General features: G+C 36.2%; 1 protein-coding gene and 2 long non-coding RNA genes across 5 annotated transcripts in view; 1 reads left to right on the top strand and 2 right to left on the bottom strand.

Annotated features, from left to right (window-relative positions):
* Positions 1 to 5,895, top strand: part of LOC5568606 — a 71,517-nt gene extending 65,622 nt beyond the window's left edge. For all 3 annotated transcript variants that reach the window (XM_001652386.2, XM_021847095.1, XM_021847096.1), the window contains exons 6-8: positions 5,014 to 5,211; positions 5,278 to 5,421; positions 5,493 to 5,895. In XM_001652386.2, the coding sequence (XP_001652436.1) occupies positions 5,014 to 5,211; positions 5,278 to 5,421; positions 5,493 to 5,672 (522 nt within the window). In that variant the 3' untranslated portion in view covers positions 5,673 to 5,895. The remainder of the gene's footprint in view (positions 1 to 5,013; positions 5,212 to 5,277; positions 5,422 to 5,492) is intronic.
* An 11,215-nt stretch (positions 5,896 to 17,110) lies between these two features.
* On the bottom strand, positions 17,111 to 18,244 carry LOC5568610. The gene is made up of 3 exons (XR_002500858.1): positions 17,876 to 18,244; positions 17,553 to 17,667; positions 17,111 to 17,498 (listed from the first exon to the last, which is right to left on the bottom strand). It is a non-coding gene; the product is annotated as an uncharacterized LOC5568610 (long non-coding RNA).
* Positions 18,245 to 23,411: 5,167 nt separating this feature from the next.
* Positions 23,412 to 24,995, bottom strand: LOC110676968. The gene is made up of 2 exons (XR_002500857.1): positions 24,811 to 24,995; positions 23,412 to 23,584 (listed from the first exon to the last, which is right to left on the bottom strand). It is a non-coding gene; the product is annotated as an uncharacterized LOC110676968 (long non-coding RNA).
* Between the last annotated feature and the right edge of the window lie 132 nt (positions 24,996 to 25,127).

The raw sequence follows: 25,127 nt of genomic DNA, 5'->3' as shown, positions 1-25,127 counted from the left end.
CAGTCCAACCTCTTTTTACGACCGTTTTTTTTACCGACAGTTCGTTTTACGACCACTTTTTAACGACCGAAATTCAGATTAACGACCGTTTTTATAAATGACCAATATCTTACAAAGTATTCAAAATAGAGGATCATGATGTTCAGCAAAATTGTTCAGTAGTTAAAGGGCTAGCACCACCATCACTGAATTGCGGAACTCTACCACTAGGTGATGCTAGGGAGCATGAAACATTTGTTTTGCGGTTATCTTAGGATCCTGTCCACTTAGAAATATGGCGCCTTCTGCAAAGTTATTCAGTAGCTCAAGGACTATCATTATAAAAGCTATGAGATTCAAAATTTTGCCACCAGGCGGCACAAGTGAGCATGAAACATTTGTTTTGCGGATATATCAGGATCCTGACTACCTAGAAAGATGGCGTCTTCGATAAACTTGCTGAGAAGCTCAACTTTGCCCAAGACGCCATGTCTATGTAGTCAGGATCCCGCAAAACAAAAGTTTCATGCTCACTAACGCCGCCAGGAGGCAAAATTTTGAATCGCATAGCTTTTAGAATGATAGCGCTTGAGCTTCTGAATAACTTTGCCGAAGGCGTCATCTTTCTAAGTGGCCACGATCCTGAGACATTCGCAAAACAAAAAATATCATGCTTACTAGCGCTGCCTGGTGGGAAAAACCTTATATCTTTTGACAAAAATAATGATAGCCCTTGGCAAAATTTTGAATCGCATAGCTTTTATAATGATAGCGCTTGAGCTTCTGAACAACTTCGCCGAAGGCGTTATTTTTCTAAGTGGTCAGGATCCTGAGATATCCGCAAAACAAAAATTCTACGCTCACTAGCGCCGCCTGGTGGCCAATTCTCGAACCTCTTGGCCAGAATAATGATAGTCCTTGAGCTACTGAATAACTTTGCCGATGACGCCATCTTGCTAAGTGGTCAGGATCCTAAGATATCCGCTAAACAAAAATTCTACGCTCACTAGCGCCGCCTGATGGCCAAATCTCGAATCTCTTGGACAGAATAATGATAGTCCTTGAGCTACTGAATAACTTTGCCGAAGACGCCATCTTTCTAAGTGGTCAGGATCCTGAGATATCCGCAAAACAAAAATTTTACGCTCACTACTGCCGCCTGGTGGCCAAATCTCGAATCTCTTGGCCAGAATAATGATAGTCCTTGAGCTCTTGAACAACTTTGCCGATGACGCCATCTTTATAAGTGGTCAGGATCCTGAGATATCCGCAAAACAAAAATTCTACGCTCACTAGCGCCGCCTGGTGGCAAAATTTTGAATCTCTTAGCTTTAATAATGATAGCGCTTGAGCTAATGAACAACTTTGCCAAAGACACCATCTTTCTAAGTGATCAGGATCCTGAGATATCAGCAAATCAAAAGTTGCATGCATACTTGTACTACCGGTGACGCAATTTCACTTAAGCAGTGTTGCCAGCTACGACAAAATTTTGAACCCTTCATGAAAAACTGGATTACAGTTGAAGAGTATTGCTATGTTGCTAAGCATTCTATTTTTCTGTTCCGCTCAAGTTTTATGGTTTTGATCTTTTCTTTATTCTTCTTGAACAGTGCTGCCAGCCACATGAACATTTGTGATTTGGCCAACTGTATAGCACGCAACACTTCCTTCAACTTTGGTCAACATTCGGTACCGTCATCTTTGAAATTTTTTGGTATTTGCTTATCACACCCCCATAAAATTGGCTCTTTTGATAACAATCGAGCAGTGTTGCCATCTATTATCAAAATATGAAAACTTGAACGGCCATTTTGGAAAGTTCTCAACCCATGCTTCAACTTTGCCGAATATCCCGAATCAGCATATAGACGTTGCATTTTTCAAAAGCATAATTATTACCCCGATTTTTTTACGACCCCCCGATAACGGTCGTAAAAAGAGGTTGGGGTGTATTAAAAAAAATCCGATTGCGATGTCTCAGGATTTAATTTCTTTTTTTGTTTTTGAATATCACTCTCCGAATATGGTTCGATCAGCTAATTCGGATCAAAATCCAAACCTTGCCAGTAATTTTTAAGGTGTATATTCTTCTCAGTGTATGAGAAACTCAGAATAGGCCCTTTTCAAATCTACTCACTTTTGATTTGACACAATCACATCATCCACTGATTGCCTGTAGAACAACAGGAGTGTTGCCAAAATAGTTAACCTATTAAAAGACGTATATTTTATATGTTTCTCAGTATTTTGAAGTTTATGCGCTACAATCTTCAAATAAGGAAGGCATTGAAAGACTCAATTATTACCCATGCATGCTTTGTTGCATAATTCCAATAAATTAATTAGTTGTGTTCGATCTTTTCTGTGAATTTAAATCGTGAATAATAATTACACCGCAATTGAATATGGTTTTCTGGCAACCTGGTGCAGTAATAAAAAGTGATTGCCGAGGAAAACAAAGTTCATTAATTTTTACTTGTGATTTGAAGCATAAAAATTAAGTATTTTCGAGTGTTTTATAGACCAATCAAAAGTTTAATTGTGCATCAGTGATCGGTGCGTAGATTTTGTGAAAAAATTGGCATTGGAGCGGAGAATTGGACCTTTCGAAGTGGTGAGTTTTTCCTAAGCTGTTCTTGTGTTGTTCTGTTCGGCAGCTCACGAATGACGATGATTTCGTAGGCATTTATTTCATTTAATAATAAAACCCATGTTATATAATATTTTCGTCAAGAATGTGATTTATATGGAAGATTATAGTTCAAGGAACATGTTGAGTACATTGAAGGTAACCCTTGTTCCGTAGATAAATTCTAACAAGGACGATAAGTTAGTGTTGCCGAAAATACCCTCAGGGTGCCGAAGCCATCATTTACCCTATTTAAATTTCGAAATTTTCTGTCATCTAAGTTCACACTATATTTTAAGTGGTGATGTTATCGAGAGCGAAAAGATTGCCATTAATAAGATTAGATCGCCAATACTGTATTTTTTTCCATGCGATACATGGATAAACAAACACCATCATATTGTTTTAGACAATAATTTTGCAAAAATATTATTTTATTTATGAGACGTGGACAGTAAAACAATAAGTTTGAAATGCATGCCATTCATTGTATGAAATCTGTTTTTATTTTTATAAAACTTCAAGCTAAATATTCAATCAATTTGAGGTAAAAATACTTAAGATTGTTGTGATAATTTATTATTTACTAGTGGTCCCGGCAAACTTTGTCTTGCCATCAAGTAGGCTGTTGAAAAACGCTTTTGATTGTCCCATATAAAATGGTAGTTTCGTTCGCGCTCGTTTTTTCAACTTTCCCGGTGAATATCCTGGGATTTTTATACACACGAACACGTCGGAACCCCTGACGAACAAAACGGAGTAAGAATCATTCAAATCCGTTGACCCGTTCGTAAGCCATTTCGTGACATACAAACACCATTCCATTTTTATTTATATAGATAACAAATTTGTTTTTATGAAAATTGTTACATTTTTTATCATTAATATTCATTAATCATTGGCAGTACATTGGACTATACATTTGAAACTCTTTCGACGTTTTACACAAAATTTTCAACTCTACAGGTCCAGATCTGAGCCAAATATAAATTAATTTTGATGAAAGCGGAGCTTACTATTTAACACAAAAGTATTTTTAATGTAATGTACATACAGTTGTGTTCAGAATAATAGTAGTGAAAGCCGATTTTTCATTTAAAATGTTCAACTTTCAGGTGAAGATGAAAAGAAGCCAAACTTCAATTTTTCAAAGGCACAACGTGGATTTTCCGGTAGCCTTTACGAAGCGTTTCAATAGGACCTAGATGGTTTTGCATTAAATTAACTAGAATAAAGACCAACCTTATCTCTAATAGGCTTTGGAAGAAAACTAATTCCCAATTGGAAAATGTAAACAAAACTAAAAGATTTTGATATTTTTATATTCAATCTGAGCATTGTGAATCTGTTTCCCAAATGTAGTGAGTTTGTTCTGTTTTGTTTCAGCCTTCGCGTGCTATAATTGATAGAGGTTATAAATTAGGTGTAAAATATGAAGTAATGCAGGGGCTCTTCGGTATTCAAAGCATATTTACCTTAAAATCAATCTAACACAGGATTTAAAGTTCAGCAGCTTCTGAAGTTCTGCGAAAATCGAGCAGGCGCCATCTTAGGATTTGCGCTTAACACCGAATGTACGTACAATATGCAGATGTCAAAATGAACTTAGGCACCTACGTGAATTTCACGTAACTGCGATAGGTAACCTCAGTAACAATTACGGATTCACTATTTGATGGTTATGAATGGCTCAGTGATCTTTATGTTAGTCAAGGCAAAATGAATTTGGAATGATCTACGTGATTTTTCACGTAGCAATGACGTTTCGATTTTTTTTGAGTGTATTTAACCAAAAACCTACCGATCGCCGTAAACACCAATAAAAAAATAGATTAATGTCATTAAGAATTTAGGGAGGAACTATCTCTTGAATGAATAGCGACCCTCGAGAAAAATGACTCCAAATAAAATGAAAATGGTTTACAAACAAAATGTTACTGCTTTTTATATTTCCCTGGACAACATTTTCAATATCAGTGACTATATTAATTGAACTTTACTGCTCTCAAGGAGAAGACATGGATTTTCTGTTTTAAATAGAAATTTTCTAATTATGAAATCACGACTGTATGTACTGCAATTTTTGCTGCATGATTTGGGAAATCCGCAATTTTAGCGACAGAATTGTATCCACCCACGATTTTCGCGCTTGGCTAGCCAAATCCGCAAAAATCGCGAAATCCACAAATCATACACAAAGGCTCATGTAATCACTGAATATCAAAGGGAAATTATTGCATATTGATGATGATTTTTTTCATGATGAAGCAATTTTCCTTCTGAGAACAAAATTTAAAATTTTATGGATCAACAAGTGAAGGAGTTGAAAGCTATTGTAAATTTTATTTGGGATTCAACAACAAGCGATAATAATTTATAGCCAACTTCTATTTCTTTCGTAGCAACGTGAAATCAAATCCTTAGTGACAAAGGATATGTATGAGGCCCATCTGGCGAAATCGATACGCCAAGCGGAAAGCAAGCTTGACAATACCTTCCATTGTAAAACACCAAATTGTCGCGGCTGGTGCATTTATGAGGACAATGTGAATCAGTTCAAATGTCCCGTTTGCACAATAGTAAATTGTCTTACGTGCAGGGTAAGTATTGGAATATTCGGTGCAACAGCCATTGCATTAATTGGTTCAACTTTTACATTCGATTAGGCAATCCACGATGGGCTGGACTGCAAACAATACCAAGACCGATTGAACAGCGACTGTGATACGAACATCGAAGCGAGACGAACCAAAGCCGTGCTTCAGGAGATGGTCGACCGAGGAGATGCGATCGTGTGCCCCACGTGTCAGGTCGGTTCCCTTATATTTAAAAACAGATCTCGATCGATCTCAAATTACAATCCTTTATCGATCTCTTCCAGGTCGTCATGATGAAAAAGTGGGGCTGCGATTGGCTCAAGTGCAGCATGTGCAAAACGGAGATCTGCTGGGTCACACGGGGACCTCGGTGGGGCCCGGGGGGAAAGGGTGACACCAGCGGTGGGTGTCGCTGCGGGGTAGATGGGAAAAAGTGCCATCCAAAGTGTAAATACTGCCATTGAAAAAAACGTTCCAGAGGTCGGGGAGCCTACCCTCTGTGTTGCAAGTGAATAGTAATAGAATAATTGAAACAATTTTTGATAACGATAGTAATATTACTACTGTTGTATTGAACAGAACAATGCCAAAGATGTCGGTTTGATTGTAATGCCTCGTGAAAAAGTTGGTAACATATTTTATCACATCGTATTCAACAGGAAAAAATATAACTTTTGAGATATCCAACGCTTTGTTTATTTTAAATTAATCCGAATTTTCGAATTCATTAAGGTTAAACATAAGATGGTATCACAATGGCCGACTAGTGCCGCTACTCACGTTGTCAAAGGCACTAAACTGAGAAACATTTCTGATTTTCTTATACCGTACACCCCCGTGGATTTGAACGGTACCTCATGCAAACCATCGGGGTTCATTTTTAATTTGAACATCTAGTCACCCTAGAAACGTGTTTCTGGTAACCTCTTCTTCTGTTTTGTTTTGATTCTGCGTTCCGTTCCACAGCGTTCCATTCCACTTTACTCCGTTCCATGCGCTAAATGACATTTGAATTATTTTTAATCTGGACGATGTGCAAACTAGCGGGGTACAAATTAAAAAGTGTTCAGATTAAATGTGGTCAAACCAACGGAGATACCCGGTATTAAGCTTTATGCTAATGCACAAAGCCACTCAGGTAACATTGGTGGCTGAAAAGAGGCTGTATAAACCACATTTTAGCTGAATACCCAAGTAACACCAAACACATCTTTTCGTGCAGCATTAACGATATATTATTATATTGAAGCTCTATTTGAGTATTATATAACATCTTATGTTATATACGAGCTATAGTACAGTATTTGAAAAACATGTCATTCAAGATCATGAATTAGAAATAAATCAAACGGTCTAGGTATTATTATAGTAGGTTCATGAGCGTTTATATAACTTTTTTAAGATTGCGCTAAAAAAGTATTTTGAACTAGTTTTCAATAACATTCAAACACCATGAAGATGCATTAACATCAGGCAAGTGGTTCATATTGACCCGGGCCTTTCTAACCCACTCCCGTATGACGCTCAAAGTATTGAATCTTAATTTTTAAGGTGACAATAAGAAAATTTTCAGCTGGTATAATCTTTACAAACCATTTTACACCTATCAAAGTAGAGGCTATATAAGCACTTCGCACGACTTTTCCACACTTTTACAATCAGACATAAGATGCCACAAAAATTTGATGAAAATTAAAAAAAAAATTCACCCGGTCTCGAACACGTGACCTTTGGATTCAGAAGTCAACACCTTATCAGTACACCACCAACAGGGCCGTAGCGTTGCCTCATGGCGCCCTTGGCAAACCTCCATTTGTGCGCCCCCTAGTCAAAGTGAAAACTCAAAAAACTTTGTTTGTCTTTGAATGGAACAAGTTTACGTTAAATATATTGAAAAAAAAAATCCTAGAGCTTTAGTTTTAAAAGAGTATCATGCTGAATCTCACGGCTTTACTAAAATTTGAAGTTTATGAAACTGTTCGTAAAAAGCTAACATACCTTCTATAAAAGAACCGTCTGGTGATATTATCAAGATAATTTTTAGACGAAATTCCAAAATTTGAATGCATGTTTATAAAAAAAACCGCAGATAGTGCTTGATACATAAGACAATTAGTTTGAAGTTTTAGTGAAATGCAATGAGCAAAAGCATAGAATTTGTTAGAGGCTCCAAAAACGTTAATGAAAGGAATCTTATTTATATTATTGAATCATTAATTTTTGCGTAGTTTTTTAGATTGTTTCTACAGTTTTTCCGTAGAAATCGGCAGTTGATCCTGTCAATAAAATTTTCAGCACAAATTTATTCATCTAAAAAAAATTGAGGTTCTAAAAATTTCCCTGTTCTTACTTTTTATTAGTATCACTAAAGTTCATCCAAGTCAATTTTTAAATTATTTCCAAATACTTATTAGAAAACATTAATAATTTGAGGACATTTGTTTGGCAGAACCAGAAGGATATTTGTAAATCATTTTAAGTTTTATTTATTTATTTATTTATAAGTTTATTCCTAATAAAACCATCTTTGCTCAAAAACTTATTTCTTGGCCAAATATAAGAAAACTTTACCTGTAAATACTACCATTACTAAGAGCCTGAAATACTCACGTTTTCCTATGTCATGGATTGTGCGAGAATCCGCTCCTTAAATCTGCGGGATCCTGCTGAGCATCTTGTAATCAAACTTTCCAAAATTTTGTAAAAATCTTACGCAAGATAATGTAAGATTTCTGCTCATTATTTTATAAAAAAAAAATCTTCCCAGAATTTGCGTTTAGGATTGCATGAAATTTATACTCAAGGTTCTTTGAATATATTTTAATGAATTTTGTTGATATAAAACTGTGTTTGAAACCTATCTGAGCTATCTAAGTGATTATCGACCTTCTCAAAGTTTGAAGAAATGTAGTTTTACCAATAAACAGTATAGAAAGCGTAATTGCGGAAGGATCTAGTGTGATCAAATTAATATAATTGATAAAAACTACTAGCTCATTCTCATTTTAAATATCAATCGAACGTCACAAATCAGATTTATTTGCAAAACAGTTTTCACGGCTATTAGAGCTCACAAAAGAAGAACGTTGAAGCCTAACTGCTTAAATTTTGGAATTTGGAAGTAAATTTAAAAAAATAATATATATAAATTCTGTAATATGTAAACAGGGATGTCAGGTTGCTTTTTTTCAAAAATTATGATGGTTTTAGAATTTTTACTAGAAAAGACTGGGTTTCCTATGTCTTATATGGAAAACCTTAGAACGTCACTATAAATTTGTATCTGGATCTTCCAGATTTTTGTAAAATGTAGACTTAAAAAACTGGAATATTTCAGACAAATCTGGAAGTTTGGTAACGCTGCTTTTGTGATGCTTTACTGTTAAAAATGAACCTAGATTTTCTTCAATTCTTCACTGATATGTTTTCCATTTTCTTTTCCGTTGGATATGTTTGTCCCAAAATTTTGCCATGTGCTCATTCTAGCGCCCCCTGACGGCTGGCGCCCTTGGCGAGTGCCAACCTGGCCAACCGCACGCTACGGCACTGACCACCAAGTAATTCAGTGTTCACCAATATAAATGCAAGCATTCTATACAGTAGAACATGCTCTGTTATTATTTGAAGTCCATCGTCATCACAGCTAAGCTACAGCGATTGCATTCGATGCTATTCGATATATTGAGATATGATGTGTTACAACAGTATTATAATCCTATTGAAAAACATCTTGTGGTGAAATACAGTCATTGTAAGGTTTGATAATTACAAGTTGCCTCACAACGTTCAATAAAAAAAAAACATATGTTTCTGATGCGTATTGAATACGTTGATTACACAAGTATATGACTTCATTACCTTTCTTGAAAATGAGATGCTAAGTAAAACGTCACTAGCGCATTATTAACACCTGTTTGAGCCAACTTGATGGTTTGAGATTTATGTATGTTATTTTTACGTCGTAAATACGTTGGTCAAACTAATTATACAAGCGCTTCAGTTGCCACGTGGCACGTACGAATGCAAAGTAAAAATTTGCCGGGGGCAACATTGACGGTTCAAAAAATTGCCACGGCACAGTATATAAAGTCGTTTGATTTATGCTGTCCGAATGTCAATTTGAGAAGTGAACGCAATAAACACATTGTGATTATCCACAAATAGTGTGTTATTCAGGGTAGTTCGATTGATATTAATGTGGATGTTACTTAGTAACATGATTTTCATAGAAAATTTAGAATATTTGATCGATAAACATCCGAACATTTTTTGACGGCACTGCAGGCTTCGTGAGGAAGACGCCATATTGTGTTTCTGGCATTGGGAATTGATCCACTGAAAAATTCTATGATGGCACACATATTTTTAGGATAGTTTGTTTTGTTTTTCCATTTCATTGAGGCGCATGAATTTACAATCAATAAAATTGTGAATTTCACAATAAATCTGGAGCCGCACACAGTTTGAGTACACTATTGGGAATCAACAGAAGAAAAATTAATAATCACCATAAGCAATTCGTGAAGAGAAAAAATAAACATTCGCTTTCATTATTTTGATTTTGTTTTGAACTGATGCTATCAAAACAAAAATAGATGTAATTTGTAAAACAATACATCTTCTTAGCTTCAATATAACAAGTAAGTATTAGTGATGCTATGTAATACATCTTTAACACATAATGGTATGTTCTAATGATGTATTGGAAAACATCTTCTATGACATGAAAGATGTTTTATAAGCCGCCATTTTTTGCGCTGTTTCGGTGATATAAGTGTACAAAATAAAGTTATCCATATTCACCAAAAAACATACAAATTTGTATGAATCAAGTATTTTATTCATTTATAAAACAAGTTGTGTTACTTGGGTAAGCTGTTATTCAGCTATCAATGTTACTTGGGCAGAATGAAAAGCGCACTGTTGTTGGATCATTCCTTCGTGAGATTAGTGCCTTTGAAGTTTTAGTGAAATCTTAAAAGTTGGATTCAGAACTGTTTCACCTTCAAATTTATTTATTTTTATATTTCGTCAAGCATAGGTAGACTACATACAATAATTACAATACTTTCTTACATGCTATGGATTATTTCTATTGTTCGTTAGTCGTGTTTTAAGCTGCTCTTTGGACATAGTAATACCAATGAACTCACAATGTACATTATACTGACGCATCATACGGTTTATTGGTCCGTTTTGAGCATAATGCGGTCTGCATGATTTTTCTGAAAATAATTTTCTTGTTCTTAAATTCCGAGAGGGTGTGTAGAAGTTTAGTTGAGAAAAAAGTGCAGCAGAGTACACGGTTCGAAATAATGTTGTTTATAAAGGGAATCATTGCGAATTCCTGGCGTTGCTTAAGTGTTTTCAAGTTGATGAGCATGCAGCGTGCTTCATACGACAGAAGTGGCAGTACAGTCCAATTCAATATCTGATGGGCGTATAAAAGGAATTGCTTCTGTACTGATTATAGTATATACGTTCTTCGTGTACGACATGGTACGGGTTCCATACTAGGTGACAGTATTCCAGAATTGGTCTTACATATGTAATATACAATAGTTTAATAGTATATGGGTTTTGAAAATTGTTACTGAACCTCTTAATGAAGCCAAGCATGCTGTTTGCTTTGTTTATTATGGAATTATAATGTTCTACAAAAGTGAGTTTAGAGTCTAGGAATACGCCCAAATCCCTTACAATTTTACACTTCTGCACTACTTTCCTAAAAAATTTCGACTAAATGCTATTAAATTACATAATTTGATATTGAGTTGGAGTAGACTTTTTTTTGCACCAAATGAAGAATAAGTTAATGTCATTCTGGAATTCTTCTGCTTCGCAAGAATTACTTTCTTCCATGAAGAGCTTCATGTCGTCTGCATATATAAGAAATTTTATTTTTCTAAGTAAAAAGGAAATGTCGTTTACATACAAAATAAAAAGAAGTGGGCTAAATTAGAACCTTAAAATGGGTGCTGATAATTTATTTTGAAAGCGCCCTATTTGTTTCCGATCTGATAGATATGACTGGATCCAACTCAAGAGTCCTGGCTCCATTCCTTTTTTTTTTGCAATTTGAAGATTAATAATGGTTTGTCGATTCTGTCAAATGCCTTACTGAGGTCAGTGTAGAGGGCTTCTACGTGCTTGCCATTGTCCATTGCGTTGAGAATGAAAGATACAAATTCTAGCAGATTGGAAGATGTTGAGCGGCCTTTGAAAAAGCCATGCTGCCCACATTAGTTTGGTTTTTTACTTGCTGGAAAATTTTGTCGCAGTTGAGAAAAAATGTCACTTCAAAGGGGGCTCTCTGTAGGAAATTTCTTGACCCTTTCAATCAAGGAATTTCTTTACTTTTCTTGAGCGAAACAGCATACTTATGTCGTTTTCGTTTTTAGGAACTGGGTCGGTGATCAACACATAAACAAACAAACGTCAAGCAAATTGTAGTTCGGTCGAACCTGAATCGGGTTGGGGTTAAAACTGTGATTCAGAACGGGTTGCGCCAGTTCCAACCTAAGTTCAAAAACGAATTCGACATTAGCTTCACGAGAGATTCGAAGAGTATGGGGATACAGGAGATAATGGCAATTCCACGATAGTTCCGTAAGTCAGATTGTGTACCTGATTTGAATTTTTCATTATTTAGAGACATGTTGAAAAGGCATTCTAAGGGAAGGGTAAGTTCTTCTGAGAGATTTTTGAAGAACACGAGTGCAATGCCAACAGGTCCTGCTCCCTTTAATGCGTCCAGGTTTTTTAATGCCGATAAGATTTCTTGTTGAGATAGTTTTTAAATAGATATACTATTAGAAATATCTGGGAAAAAAGAAAAGAGATTGCGGTCGCGGTCTTCTTCAGAGTAGGTGGTATACACTTCTTGGAAGAAATCTGCAAAGAGGTTGCAGGTATCGGAAGAGTTATCACCTACGATTCCGTCAAAATGCATTCGTAAAGGGAGATTGCTACATTTTAATTTTGTGTTTACATAATTATACTGAGTGGATACGAGTAACTGACACTGAAGACTGCAAGTGGTAGTCGAAATACGCGTATCTGTCAAAGATAAGCATTTAGGAGCGGAATTAAAAGGTACACGGTACTCCATCTACTTTTAAGTTTTTCTATTGAGATTCTGCTCAGAGGATTCGAACGTTAATAAGAAGAACAAAATATGATGTTTTGTCGAATAAAAATTGTTAAGTATTACGGTTGTTAAGAAAATTTTCCGGTTTACGGTAGCCGCAGAGTTCTACCGCAGCTGTCAAAGTTCTACCGCAGGCATCAAAATTATTCTATCATTGAAGCAAACAATTCAATCATAGTGTGCTCGAAAGAGAAAACGGTATGAAAAATAGTAACAAACAACAATCATCAAGATGGTATCCAAGGTATCATCCAAGGAAGCCTACTGATGATTTACCAGTGCAAATCAGTGATGTGACAGTTGTGGTAGCTTTCCGTTCTACCGTAAAGCGAAGTATGCACTTCAACAGAAAAGTAATCGCCTATCTCGATGCGTAGGAAATTTCTTGCAAGAGATGCTTAAGAAAAGCATTTTTCTTCGATCGCAGTACGCAGTTGAAAAGAAATGTCATTTCAAATGGAGCTCACTGTAGGAATTTTCTAGACCATTTCTTGAGCAGAAATTTTTACTTTCTTTGAGCGGAACAGCATACCTAGCTTACAACGGAAAGTTTTCCCTGAAATAGGGTCCTAAAGCCCTGTCCCAATTTTAGTGCCAAACGTTTAAGTTTAGGCCAAAAACACATGTTTTCTCAATTTTCTAATGTTTTTCGTTGGTTTAGACCCAAAAAACATTTTTTTTAGATTTTGTCACATCCTTTGGCTTAAACTCAAATTTTGGGTGTATTTTGTTTTCCGTGTCCCTTACGAAATGTCAGATAGGAACAACCCCCGTGGTCGAACTAAAACCCCTGTGGTGTTTTTGTCGACTAAGCAAACGTCAAACATGATCAAAAATGTCAAGGTTCATTTATGGACCAAATTTTCAAATTAAAGTTTAAACATGATATAGCCATTATTTGAGCGGGAAAAATTGCTAAAGTAGTTACAGTAACATGCTTTTTCGTGTTATTAAATAAAAACAAGATTTCATTAAAAATTTTAGGACCCAATTGCAATACTATCTTTGCCTACGACTGGGAGTAAAAGTGATTAATTTTTATTGTCTGCAATGAAGTCGGCATTGCGTTGATTAATTAGACCAATCCAACACGCAAAAAAAAGGGCGGTAAAAACTATCATTTTAGGTGGTTAACTCAGGGCCTGTTCACAAATTTCATAACGCTGAAGAAAAGACAAATTAAAGACATCCATGTCCCTTGCAATTGCCCAAAATTTTATGGCTCATAAGGTAACCTAATGCCGTGAAAAGTGTACTGCGATCTGTCAAACTTGGGTACCTTTTGCACTATCCAGGGACCAAATGCAGTACTAGAAGTGGTACCCAATATGAGCCCGAGTGGGACGGACCTTGCTGAAGGGGGTTAGTGTGTGTCCTCGAAATGTTACAGCTCATACAAAATTCTTAGATTACCCAGGTAACCAATAAGCACTGCCCATACTCGCATAACAGTCCCATTTGAATTTTTACCACTTTTGAGTTAGCTTCAGGAATAGTGTTATTTTTTAGAGTTCTTTCTAAAATCAATCTTAAAATTTTATTTTTGTATGGATGAAATGCGAAAAAAATACCAAACCAGGTGCGTCCCATATTGAAAGTACCCGCATAACAGTCCCATTATTTTATTACAAAAATATTGAAACAAATCTACTCCCGTCAGGATTTCTAGACTTTTGCATTATGATTTTCATTCCTACAAAAGAATAAAAAGTACAATAACGGTGATAGAAATGATTTAAATATAACAACATTACTTATTCTTATGTATTTTAATGCCATCTTCACTGAAGGGGTAGATTTTATTCTTGCCAGCATCAACTATAGCAAAATGAATTAAATATATAAATTTTCTCTGAGTCAATGCTACCGCAGACTATCTATCGCCCTCTGATCCATAATCAACTTACTCGCTGGCAAGATCACCATCTAACGGTATGTAGTGACAGCTTTTTCGGACGTCGCAGAATTTTGAATTGTCGGTAGCATTTCCATGATCAAACGGATTGTTTACACTACAGCCCCTAATTTTGCTCATCTAATCTACACACGGCAATATTATCCAGGAATTCCTTCATCATCATTAAGCTGGCCAAAACTTGCTAGTTTTCTTGCTAGTGCTACCTTGACATGCAAATTCAACACCCACGTACAGTGAGTGGATTCAGCGAACAGTCCGTTTAGTGCGACCACAACGGTTGAATCAAATCTTCATTTAATCAGTACCATGTTGAATATCACTGACACCACCTCCGTACAGTTTAATAACTTTAGGTACATTTTTATAACTAAAATATACGAGTGCATTTACTATACAGATTTAGAAGAAAAAGTGACTTGGAATCGGTTGTGAACATCAATATGTCAAGGTGCGCGATAACAAAGTAAGCGAGCCCCATGTAATGGGACTGGTATGCGGGTATTTTTGCATTTGACTAAAGAAATACTCGGATAACGAGTCCCATTTGATTTAATTCCCTTATTTGGCTATTAAAAATCAATGATTCAATATATTTTAGTTGTTAACTATTGTTTTCTATTGCATTGACAACATTTTCAGCAATGCCACTAATTTCAACTTCTACAAGTAGCGATAAAAGACGAAAAGGGCACTCATGTTTAAATGCTTTTTTCTCGACACGATGATTTTCATGATGGGACTGTATTGCGAGTATGGGCAGAGCACTGTCATTGAGCTCTCGCCGAGCGGTGTCACGAACATATGCGCAATTTTGCTGGTGGAAAATACTGCCGTTTGATTTTGCTGGGAACAGCTGATCTTTGTTTATATTTTCCACCAGCACTCTTTAAGTAGTGTTGGTGACATGTAACGTGTATGTACACGAGCGCAGAAACCACTATAGGCGGCATATGAGCCGCTCAACAAGTTTTCAGTGCCAACAGGCTTCATATAACATTTTCAAGTGCTTTTAGGCACTGTCACCTGCGAGCACTGAAATTAGCCGCATATGCGTACATATATAACGCCATACCGCAGTGCTTGTAAGCCCTGTGCCCACAAGCCACATACAACGGCTGTCAATGCTGTTGCAAGGCTGGTATACGTGACGTTTATGTCAATCGGATCAAATTCACCCAAAACAAATTCGGTGAAGATTGAATTCATTCATAATTACAAAATAAGAGCTGATACAAATTGAGTAGCAGGATAATCGTTGCTATGGATGATTATCGAAAAATACTTGCCCATGTTCGTGATCTTCTGACTCCTGATGGTCTCCGAAACGACGGAAGCCCTTTTACAGTGCGAAACTCAGGCTGTATTGGTCCCGGAGGCCATCTGGATTCCAAGAACTGCGATCTACTTTACGACGCCTGGAAATATTAATGCAAGCAATGATACTTTCACGGTCTTTTCGAACTTTTCATTCTCCCAAACATTCCCCATACTTCATTTTACACTCCTTTTTGACATCCTTTGCAATGAAGTACAAATTAATCCAAATTAAACTGCTGGTATTTCCAGCCTCCAATAATTCTCTGCCTTATAAACGATGCTGAGCAAGGCAACTCATAAAAACATAGATGGGGCAGATGGAAAAGGGGACCGAATCATTTAATAGGAGCCTAGAAAACATCAGTTCGAGTCTAAGATACTTAACAAAAAAATTAACTTGTAACAGGTCAAAGAAAGAGAGAAAAGTACAGGAGATAAACAAACTTTTTTTTCTCTTTCTTCAACCAACCTGCTATAAAATTTTGACGTCTCTCATTCAGATACTCGGTACGAGTAGGCAGTATATCAGCCAAATAATTCGCCAAAAGTGGCTTATTAACAGCCCTTAATTACGATATAGTTCCTATTAGCCCTGTTAGCCATGTCTTTTATTCGAGTATAGAACCGACTTGGTGCCTAACTTTACGGCTTATTGGTTACTTGGGTATCCATACAAAAAGCGTTATAAAGGGGTTGGTGGATGCCAAAAATTTCAATTTTTTGCGTTAAGAAATTTGTGAATGAACCCTTAAGCGCTCGCATCGGCAGACCATAAATGCGCTTGATTTTACCATGTCTGTACAGTGTACCCCCGTTAATTTGAACGGTACCTCATGCAATCCATCGGGGTTCATTTTTTAATTTGAATTTTTAATTTAGACATCTAGTCACAATAGAAACGTGTTTCTGGCTACCTTTTTCACTGTTTTGTTTTGATTCTGCGTTCCGTTCCATAGCGTTCCATTTCACTTTACTCCGTTCCATATGCTAAATGAACCATTTTTAATCTGAACGAGGTGCAAATTAGCGGGGTACAGATTGAAAAGTGTTCAGATTAAATGTGATCAAACGAACGGGGGTACCCGCCCGTATAAATATGAACCATTTTTGTACTGTTTCCAAAACAGTCCTCAACCGCATGTTACAATATCTGAACAGTTTGATATAACACCCAAATTAACAATAAATCAACAATACCGGAAACTGTTTTGGCAGTTTGATGAATGGTAATTGTAAAAACTACAATATGGGGAATAGGCGGTTAAGTTATGTCACCATTAGAAAACGACAAATTTCCAGAACAAAATTTTTCATTTCCCGTTCGCCAAACAGTCAATATACAATCCATTTTTGGTTCAATCTACTGTAATGCAAACGGTTCATAAGTAGTTAACCTATATGGGTTTCATGAAAATATTTACGGTATATATAATTATGAATTTATAGTTCGTTATTGTTATTCCACCAAATACGGTATTGTTTTTTTCTCTTTTCCTCTAAATTCTTAAACACTTACATTTAGTTTTATCACTCGAGTTATTATTGAAAACTTAGAATACACAATTTCTCACAATATTACATTTTTGTTTGAAATTAACAAAAAGTACGACGAAGTTATCGATTTTTGTAATTCGATGCACATACGGGCTTATTCAAGTGTCGAACCGGAACTTCATCAGCGATCAGAAACGTTGGGTACACCGAATCACGGGCTTCATTATCCGATTTGTTTTTCCGGAACTTACCCCGTCCCGTAGCTGTAGGTTCGGGTTCGGCTGTTCCATTTCTGGACATAATTTGTCGATATCTGCTGATTGGGGCAGCAAGGGCTGTTGAGTTCGGTTTTCACGGAAGTTTCCATACTCGCACAGTTCGTAGGTTTGATTATTATTTTAGATTCAAATACTGAAAAAAGAGAAGTATTAAATACTGTTTGAATCCTCTTTCGCATCAAATTACTCGCTAGAAAAACTTGCTTGGAATCATCGAACTTTTGCGGACAAGCGAACATTTTCGGGTTGCCTTCTGTGATCCGCAGTTGATACTCTCGCTTGCTTATTTTAAATTTTTGATGCTGAAATGAAAATAAAATGTTAAATACTGTTTTGATCCTCATTCGTATCAAATTATTGTATATCCACTTCAATGTTGGATTATCCCGTCTATTTAGAAGACTATTCAAAACAGTCGTCGGAAATCGAGGGGAATCACAATGTTTTCCATCCAGATGAAACAATGTTGGCAATGTTGTTGAAACACATAATTAGGATAACTATACATACCTTACGCGCAATAAACTATTGCCACTTTTTGAATTGTTTCATTGAACCTGAACTTTGAGCATTAGAAACATTTATCACAAGTTGAATTTTGTTTAGTGAAACATACTTTGATAAACATTCCATCCAACCCCCCCTCATTTTCCGAGCCGTGCAGCCGGCAGCCGAGTGTCAACAACAGCTGTTTTGGATATATGACTCGACGCCCACTCTGCTGTCCTTGTTGCTCTACTTGAAAGAGTAGGGGGGCTAGTTTGCGTGCGAAAATCTTCTCGCTCGTTGTTGCTGCCAAATCTGACAGCGACTGTTTCACCGACCGTTTAGAACGACGACTGTTTCAAACGGTCGCGAACAGTTAGGAACTGAACGGTCAATACTTACTAAAAAAACTTAGAACAAAACAGAATAACAGACTTTTTGCAAACTTGTGAAGTAATTTTTTCCTGTCTTCGTGAACAGCACAAACAAACACGCTAAGAATAATGCCAGCGAGTTTAGCATAATTTACAAAAGTTTCATACGGTAATTAAAAATAATTTCTAGTTTTCATAAATCTGGATCAAAAATATTAAACAACATAAATTTTGTGTTGGTTTCCTTTTTTGGTTGAGTTGTGTGGAAAGACAACAGGTAAATATTTTCAAAGCTAAACGATCACTTCGATATCTGGTGGCCAGTAGAAGAACCGGCGAAAAAGGGGTTTGGGATGAGAACGCATTGTGTGCAGCATAGGAAGGAGCACACAATGTATACTTTTTCTAGGAATAGGTACTGTGTAGACTATCAGAGAGCACTGAAAAACATAATTAACATTTTTTTCCTTCGAAAATATACAGGTCCGGTCGGTGTTCATGTAAGTTTAGTGGGAGAAAATAGGAAAATTTGTGTTTCACGACATAGGTTATAAATATCAAGTAATAAACATTCGTATTCTTTGGTAATTTTTTGTGATATCAGGTGTATCGCAAGAATAATGGATGAAAATGATTATGTCAATGGAAAATAGTACAATAATCGATTGATTATGACCTAAATTGAGGTTGAAAAATTGAAATTCAGACATAAGTGACATTTCTTTCGTTCCTCCCTAGTGAACTATATGACGGTGGTGCATTATATTTGCCTATAATATCTGATCGTTAAATTTGCATAGCCACAGTGAGCTGTTTTAGGCGTGCCTAGAACTCATGCATGCAACTATTTGCCAAACTGTTCAATAATTGTAATGTATAGTGACATGTCTACATGGAAGTGTGTTGCGTAAGTATAAGCACATACAATTTGGCTGATGGTGATCTTATTTTGTTACCATTTAGTGAAAATTTCCATTTTCATATCATGCTACAATTCGTGAACAGTTTCATGTATTGTAACTATTCGGTAAAGACTTCTTAGATTGTTTTTAATGGTTAAACGTTTTTGAATTCATATTGTTCCAAATTAAAACAACCATTTGTGTTACACTAACCTTAACAGAAAAAAGAAACTTACTGTTTGGAAACTACGACAAATTGTGTTTTTCTATGCGGGCGGTATAAACATAGTAGATTGGTCTGAAATTCCATGATATTTTCAAGAATGGGCGTAGTCAGCTAAAATAGTAATTTTTACCACAGATTTATTTTCCCTTGAATAGAGGTAGGGGTTGTAAATTTTTGCTATATCACAAGTGTTAAATATGATTATAAAACGAAGCCAAGCTTTGAATGGATCATTAAAATAATTAAAACGGCCGCTATGGAAAGCATAGATAGCGCCACCGTAGGCTTGTGTGTTTGACAGAACAGCAATGCTGTCACAATGATGAATTCCATATACAGTGGCGCCTTTGTTTTGATGCGGTGAGCACTTGCAAAAACTACCTTCAATGATTCATTTTAAGTGCACAAGTCTGGAGAATCTTACAAATTATCGCTCGCGTTGAAAATCGATCAAATTGCTTGCTTGCTGATGGTGATCAAGCGAATAAACGAAGCGGAGCGCTGTTTGGCTCTCAAGACTTGAAAATTCGAGGTTTGGCTTTTTTCTATGTCCTACACTCAGGCAAAAATTCTATCGATATTCATTGTTTTGACTTATGTTTATTTGCCACAAGAAATCGGTAAGCATTTCATTATTTTGACTTATGAATTTATCTGAGTTATGCCCAAGCGTTATCTTGCTTATTTCATAGAATAGCATTATGAAAATTGATATAAAATTTTAAGAATCCAATTCATCAGCAGTATGAAGTACATTATTATTAATGGCGGGAATCATTATTCACAGTTCGTTTTTCATGTTTATTAAACTATGTATTGCATTCAGGATATTATTAAACTTACAGGTGAGAAATTAATTAGCCAATTAACGAAAATTGAATTTTCACGAATTTCGCCCAGTCTCAGCTTAGCGAAGTGGATGAAAATTCTATTTTCATCTAGATTTTCACTTTTTGGACGTTTCATATTCTAAAACAAAACAGGCAAAAAAACTAATAAGAATTATGAGCTATAGTTTATTCAGTAATGTGTAAGCTCAACCATGCTTAAACATATAGAGCTATTTTTTTTTTTTAACAAAGAGATAGAAATTCCGTTTGGCAATATCGGCTTCCCATAAATGGACATCTTAAATGTTTATGGTTTGAACGAGGGCGATTGTTTGAAGCACCATCTCTGGTTGAATATTGTTTCCGTTTAGGCAGCTTTTCTCGGGGTTTGTTCCACAACCTCAGAGACATTTTGGCGAGGCTCGTTTTGTGTTGTTTTTATGGAAAGCCCCTTATCATGTTAGCTAGCCGTACTGAAAGTAATAAGGAATACGAAATTACTTTAGTGTGTGCTACGACAACTATCCTTTTCTGAATAATATTTCTAAACGATTTCACACCTACGTCCGCATTAGGCAAAGAATTTAGCTTACCCCAGTACTATCAGTTGGAACTCATCTTTTAACAATAAAGAATAAAGCTCTTTCAACACAATGCTCGTTATGTTTTCATAATAACAACCTTATAACTTTTTCACAGTAATGACATCGATGAGAATCATAAGGCATGCAATGAAATCTGTAAAGTTTCACTAAGTTTAGCTTACTTCGTAATTATGATTGTCATTTCAATGTTATGAAATCAATTATAGCCTTATGAAATCAGGTTTTATGTTTTTTTTATGTTGAAAATCTTAAGGCGCCCAATGAAACTTGTAAAATTTAGTTAAGCTTATTTTCTTTCTTGATTATGATTGTCATTTCAATAATATGAAATTAATAAAAGCCTTATGAAATCAAGTTTTGAGTATTTTTTGATGCTTCATAAGGGGGATTTGATGAATTTCGATAATTAATTTGCCTGAGTGTATGTATGTCCACTTGAATGTTGGATTATTCCGGCTATTTACACTGAAATCAAATCTCCATTATATTTTATGTGCAGAAACCAGATAGATGCTGATTTTTTTGCTTCAAATTTGATTTTATGTGCCGCATATAAATCTTACTAGATAACAATAAAATAAAATGTCAATGCACATATTCTTCACTTGTGTTCTAATACTTTTTAAAGGCGAGATTGTTACAACCTAGTAGGGTGCAAATTGAATTCTAGAAAACAAACTCGTAGAGTCACGGGAAGAAAACATGTCGTCTTCTGCATCGTTTTGCCATGATTTGCGAAAGTTTCTCAAATGTTCTCTTCAAACGATTAACGCGACGGATTGTGGACCTTCGTTAAAATTTGTCTGCGGTTAGACTGTAAGGTATGTTTCTATAATTGAAAATGTTAAAAAAAAACTCATTGGCGAATTATTCATTTCTTTTATTCCAGAGATTCTGAATCTGACTGCACCAGTTCCCATTTTCTGCAACGGTGGACGACATGAATTACAGTGAAATCAGTGCCACGCTTAAAGGAAGTTTGAGTTGAGCGCAAATTCTAGCATTATGTATAGCGCTACAATAGAAATATTAGTAATAGAACGCTTGAAGTGTTGTTCTCACAAAATTGATTTTAATAATTATTACCTTAAATTATGGATTTTCATTGTTTGTTCAATACCATGTTGTTGTTTTAGTTTTGAAAATTAATATGACACTTTGAGGCCCGCTACTCACGCTGTCAGTTCGTGGCAAACTAGATGTTGGTAACACGAACAGCAGCGACATTAGCATTCTTAGGTGAAAGCTTCTACTAGCGCTACCCGTACTCCGGCAGAAATTAAGGCTATCCCATGAATTTTACAGCCAGAGAAAAATTTCGTCTTTGCTAAAGCTGCTCATTTTACTCACAAGCCACGAACTTGCTGCTGAAAACCTTTGAAATCCACCCAAATGTTTCCTTGGAGTGTAAATAAACATGCGTTTGAGTTTAATAAACAATATAAAGTGTCTATTTAGCTTTTAAAATATTTTTTATTTCGAGAAATAAGGGAAAATAAACATTTTGTCGCAAGTTAAATATATTCGCGTGATTTATTGAAATCACATGCAATCGCATTTAATTTATAAAAGTGATGCAATTTAGAGCTAACGGTTACGTAACATTTACTTTTATGTGCAGAATTAATACAGTTCAAATGCGAAGCTTGATTGCAAAAATATATGTGCGCTGCACACATATAATCTAGCTGGAGATTCAGCTCAGTGTAGAAGACTGTTCGAAACAGTCGTCGGAAATCGAGAGAAATTTCAATGTATTCCATCCAGATAAAACAATGTTGGCTATGTTGTTGAAACACATAATTTGGATAACTATACATACCTTACGCGTAATAAACAATTACCACATATTGAATTGTTTATTGAACCTGATAATAAATCATCGAGCTGTTTAGTAGAATACCTATAAGTAGATGAAAAAAAAAACGAATTTAATACTATACCATTTAATTCCACTAGAGTTTGTATCCTTTGACAGATACGCGTATTTCGACCTCAACTGTAAAGGCCCAAACGCAATGATAGCGGAACCAGGTCCGTCACACTCGGGCTCAGATTGGGTACCACTTCTAGTACTGCATTTGGTCCCTCGGTAGTGCAAAAGGTACCCAAGTTTGACAGATCGCAGTACACTTTGAACGGCATTCTAGATTACCTTATGAGCCATAAAATTTCGAGCAACTGCAAGGGACATGGGGGTCTTTAATTTGTCTTTGGCGGAACGGCAACGAACCGGTTCCGCATTCCGTAGCCGTTCCGCTATCATTGCGTTTGGGCCTTTACAGTTGAGGTCAAAATACGCGTATCTGTCATTCATCTACTTATTGAACCTGTATTTTGAGCATTAGAAACATTTAAATTTGAAAACAAACAATTTGAATTTTGTTTAGTGAAACATACTTTGATAAACATTCCATCCAACCACCCCTCATTTTCCGAGCCGTGCAGCCGGCAGCCGAGTGTCAACAACAGCCGTTTTGGCAATCTGACTAGACGCCCACTCTGCTGCCCTTGTTGCTCTATTTGAATAGTAGTGGTGGTAGTTTGCGCGCGAAAATCTTCTCGCTCGTTGTTGCTGCCAAATCTGACAGCGACTGTTTCACCGACCGCTTAGCTTATGTCGTTTTCGATTATTCCCGACGGTGCACCGTGCGAGTGTAACAATTGACACCGGAAAATAGAACGGTTTCGGTGCAATATTTTGACAGCGTATGATAGTATTAGTGAAGGCGTCAATCAAAACAAAATGTCATTCTTCAAACAGATAGAACAGCTGTTTCTGTTATTCATGATTTGCTGTAAGGGATTCGGAAACATTAGATTCGTTCGGGTTTTGGATAGTTTGTTAATGGTGTTTACAACACTGGCTGAATGTAAAATGTTTAAATAAATGTTTGGCATATGAACATTAATTTATTTTTCCTGAGAATTGATACCATGAATATATGCTAAAAAAAATCAGAATTTTCATATTTCAATAGTGTAAGGACTTATTTAATTTCATCGATCCTCTCTCTGGCTAATAACTTCGCCAAAACTCATACTCCCGCAATGTTTCTAGCTCACAATGCAAAAGCTGATTTTTTTTTTGTAATAAGGCGAAGAGAGCAACGGAAATCAATCATCATTAGGCGGCGTCCATTTATTACGTAACGCTAAAATTGGAAATTTTTGACCACCTCCCCCCCCCACTCCGTAACGCTTTTTGTATGAAAAATTTTAAATTTTTGTCTGAGCCGTAACGCTTGAGCATACTCCCCCCCTCCCCCTAGAGCGTTACGTAATTTGTGGATGCCGCCTTAGAATTTAATTCTATTGGAAAATCAATGTCGATTACTCGTCAATATTTTTGAAAAACATAGAACCAGAAATTTTGAATTCCGTGCTTAAGATACGGGAACATACAGCTCCAGCCGCTACTTATTCTATTTTGTTGGCATCCATGAGCAAATTTCGGAAAATTTGACCGAGCTAAAGTGTTTTTAATGTATTACTGTAGTACTGGTATACATGCAATTCAAACACGGGGACGGGCCTGGTGTAGTGGTTAGAACACACGCCTCTCACGCCGAGGACCTGGGATCGAATCCCATCCCCGAGATAGTCACAAACAAAAATTAGTGACGACTTCCTTCGGAAGGGAAGTAAAGCCGTTGGTCCCGAGATGAACTAGCCCAGGGCTAAAAATCTCGTTAATAAAGATAGAAAAAAAAAAAAAAAAAAATTCAAACACCTGAGAGAAGCCTTCCTTTTTTAAATATAAGCCGTAAAAGCTTCTACTGATGAAACATACTCAGTATATCTTATTATTCTTATAAAACCTGTATTTATTGTAGCATTAATAAATACTAAGAATATTCAATTCCGAAATAAATCCATTTTATCTGCGTAGTCGGAAATGAGCGCAAATGAAGATCTCGCTTGTTCGTTACCGAAAACAACAAAATCTACCAAAACGACCAAAACAAGAACACCACTGACAGTTAAGATCCATATATGTATTGGTAAAAAGAGTGCATTACCTGCTACACCCAGCTCGATCAGGGTGTAGGATTTTCTGCACCGGTGGCAATCGAGTGTAAAAACGGTGTGCTACCTGCGGAATAAAAGAACGGTTTGGGTGCAACTTTTGCTACACCGGTGGGAAAACGGTGCAGGCGGTGCAAATAAAGAAAAACGACATTAGAACTTTAGAACGACGACTGTTTCAAACGGTCGCGAACAGTTAGGAACTGCACGGTTGTTTGCGAATACCCTTTAATGGGTGAAAAAATACTCTTTGTCGAATAGCGACCGGATCTGTCAGAAAACGGGTAAATTCATATATGAAAAACGGGTA

This window comes from Aedes aegypti, chromosome 2, assembly GCF_002204515.2.
Source record: "Aedes aegypti strain LVP_AGWG chromosome 2, AaegL5.0 Primary Assembly, whole genome shotgun sequence".
Taxonomy (NCBI): Eukaryota; Metazoa; Arthropoda; class Insecta; order Diptera; family Culicidae; genus Aedes; species Aedes aegypti.
The sequence above is the reverse complement of the archived record's forward strand: the minus strand, read 5'-3'. Positions and strand labels throughout refer to the sequence as shown.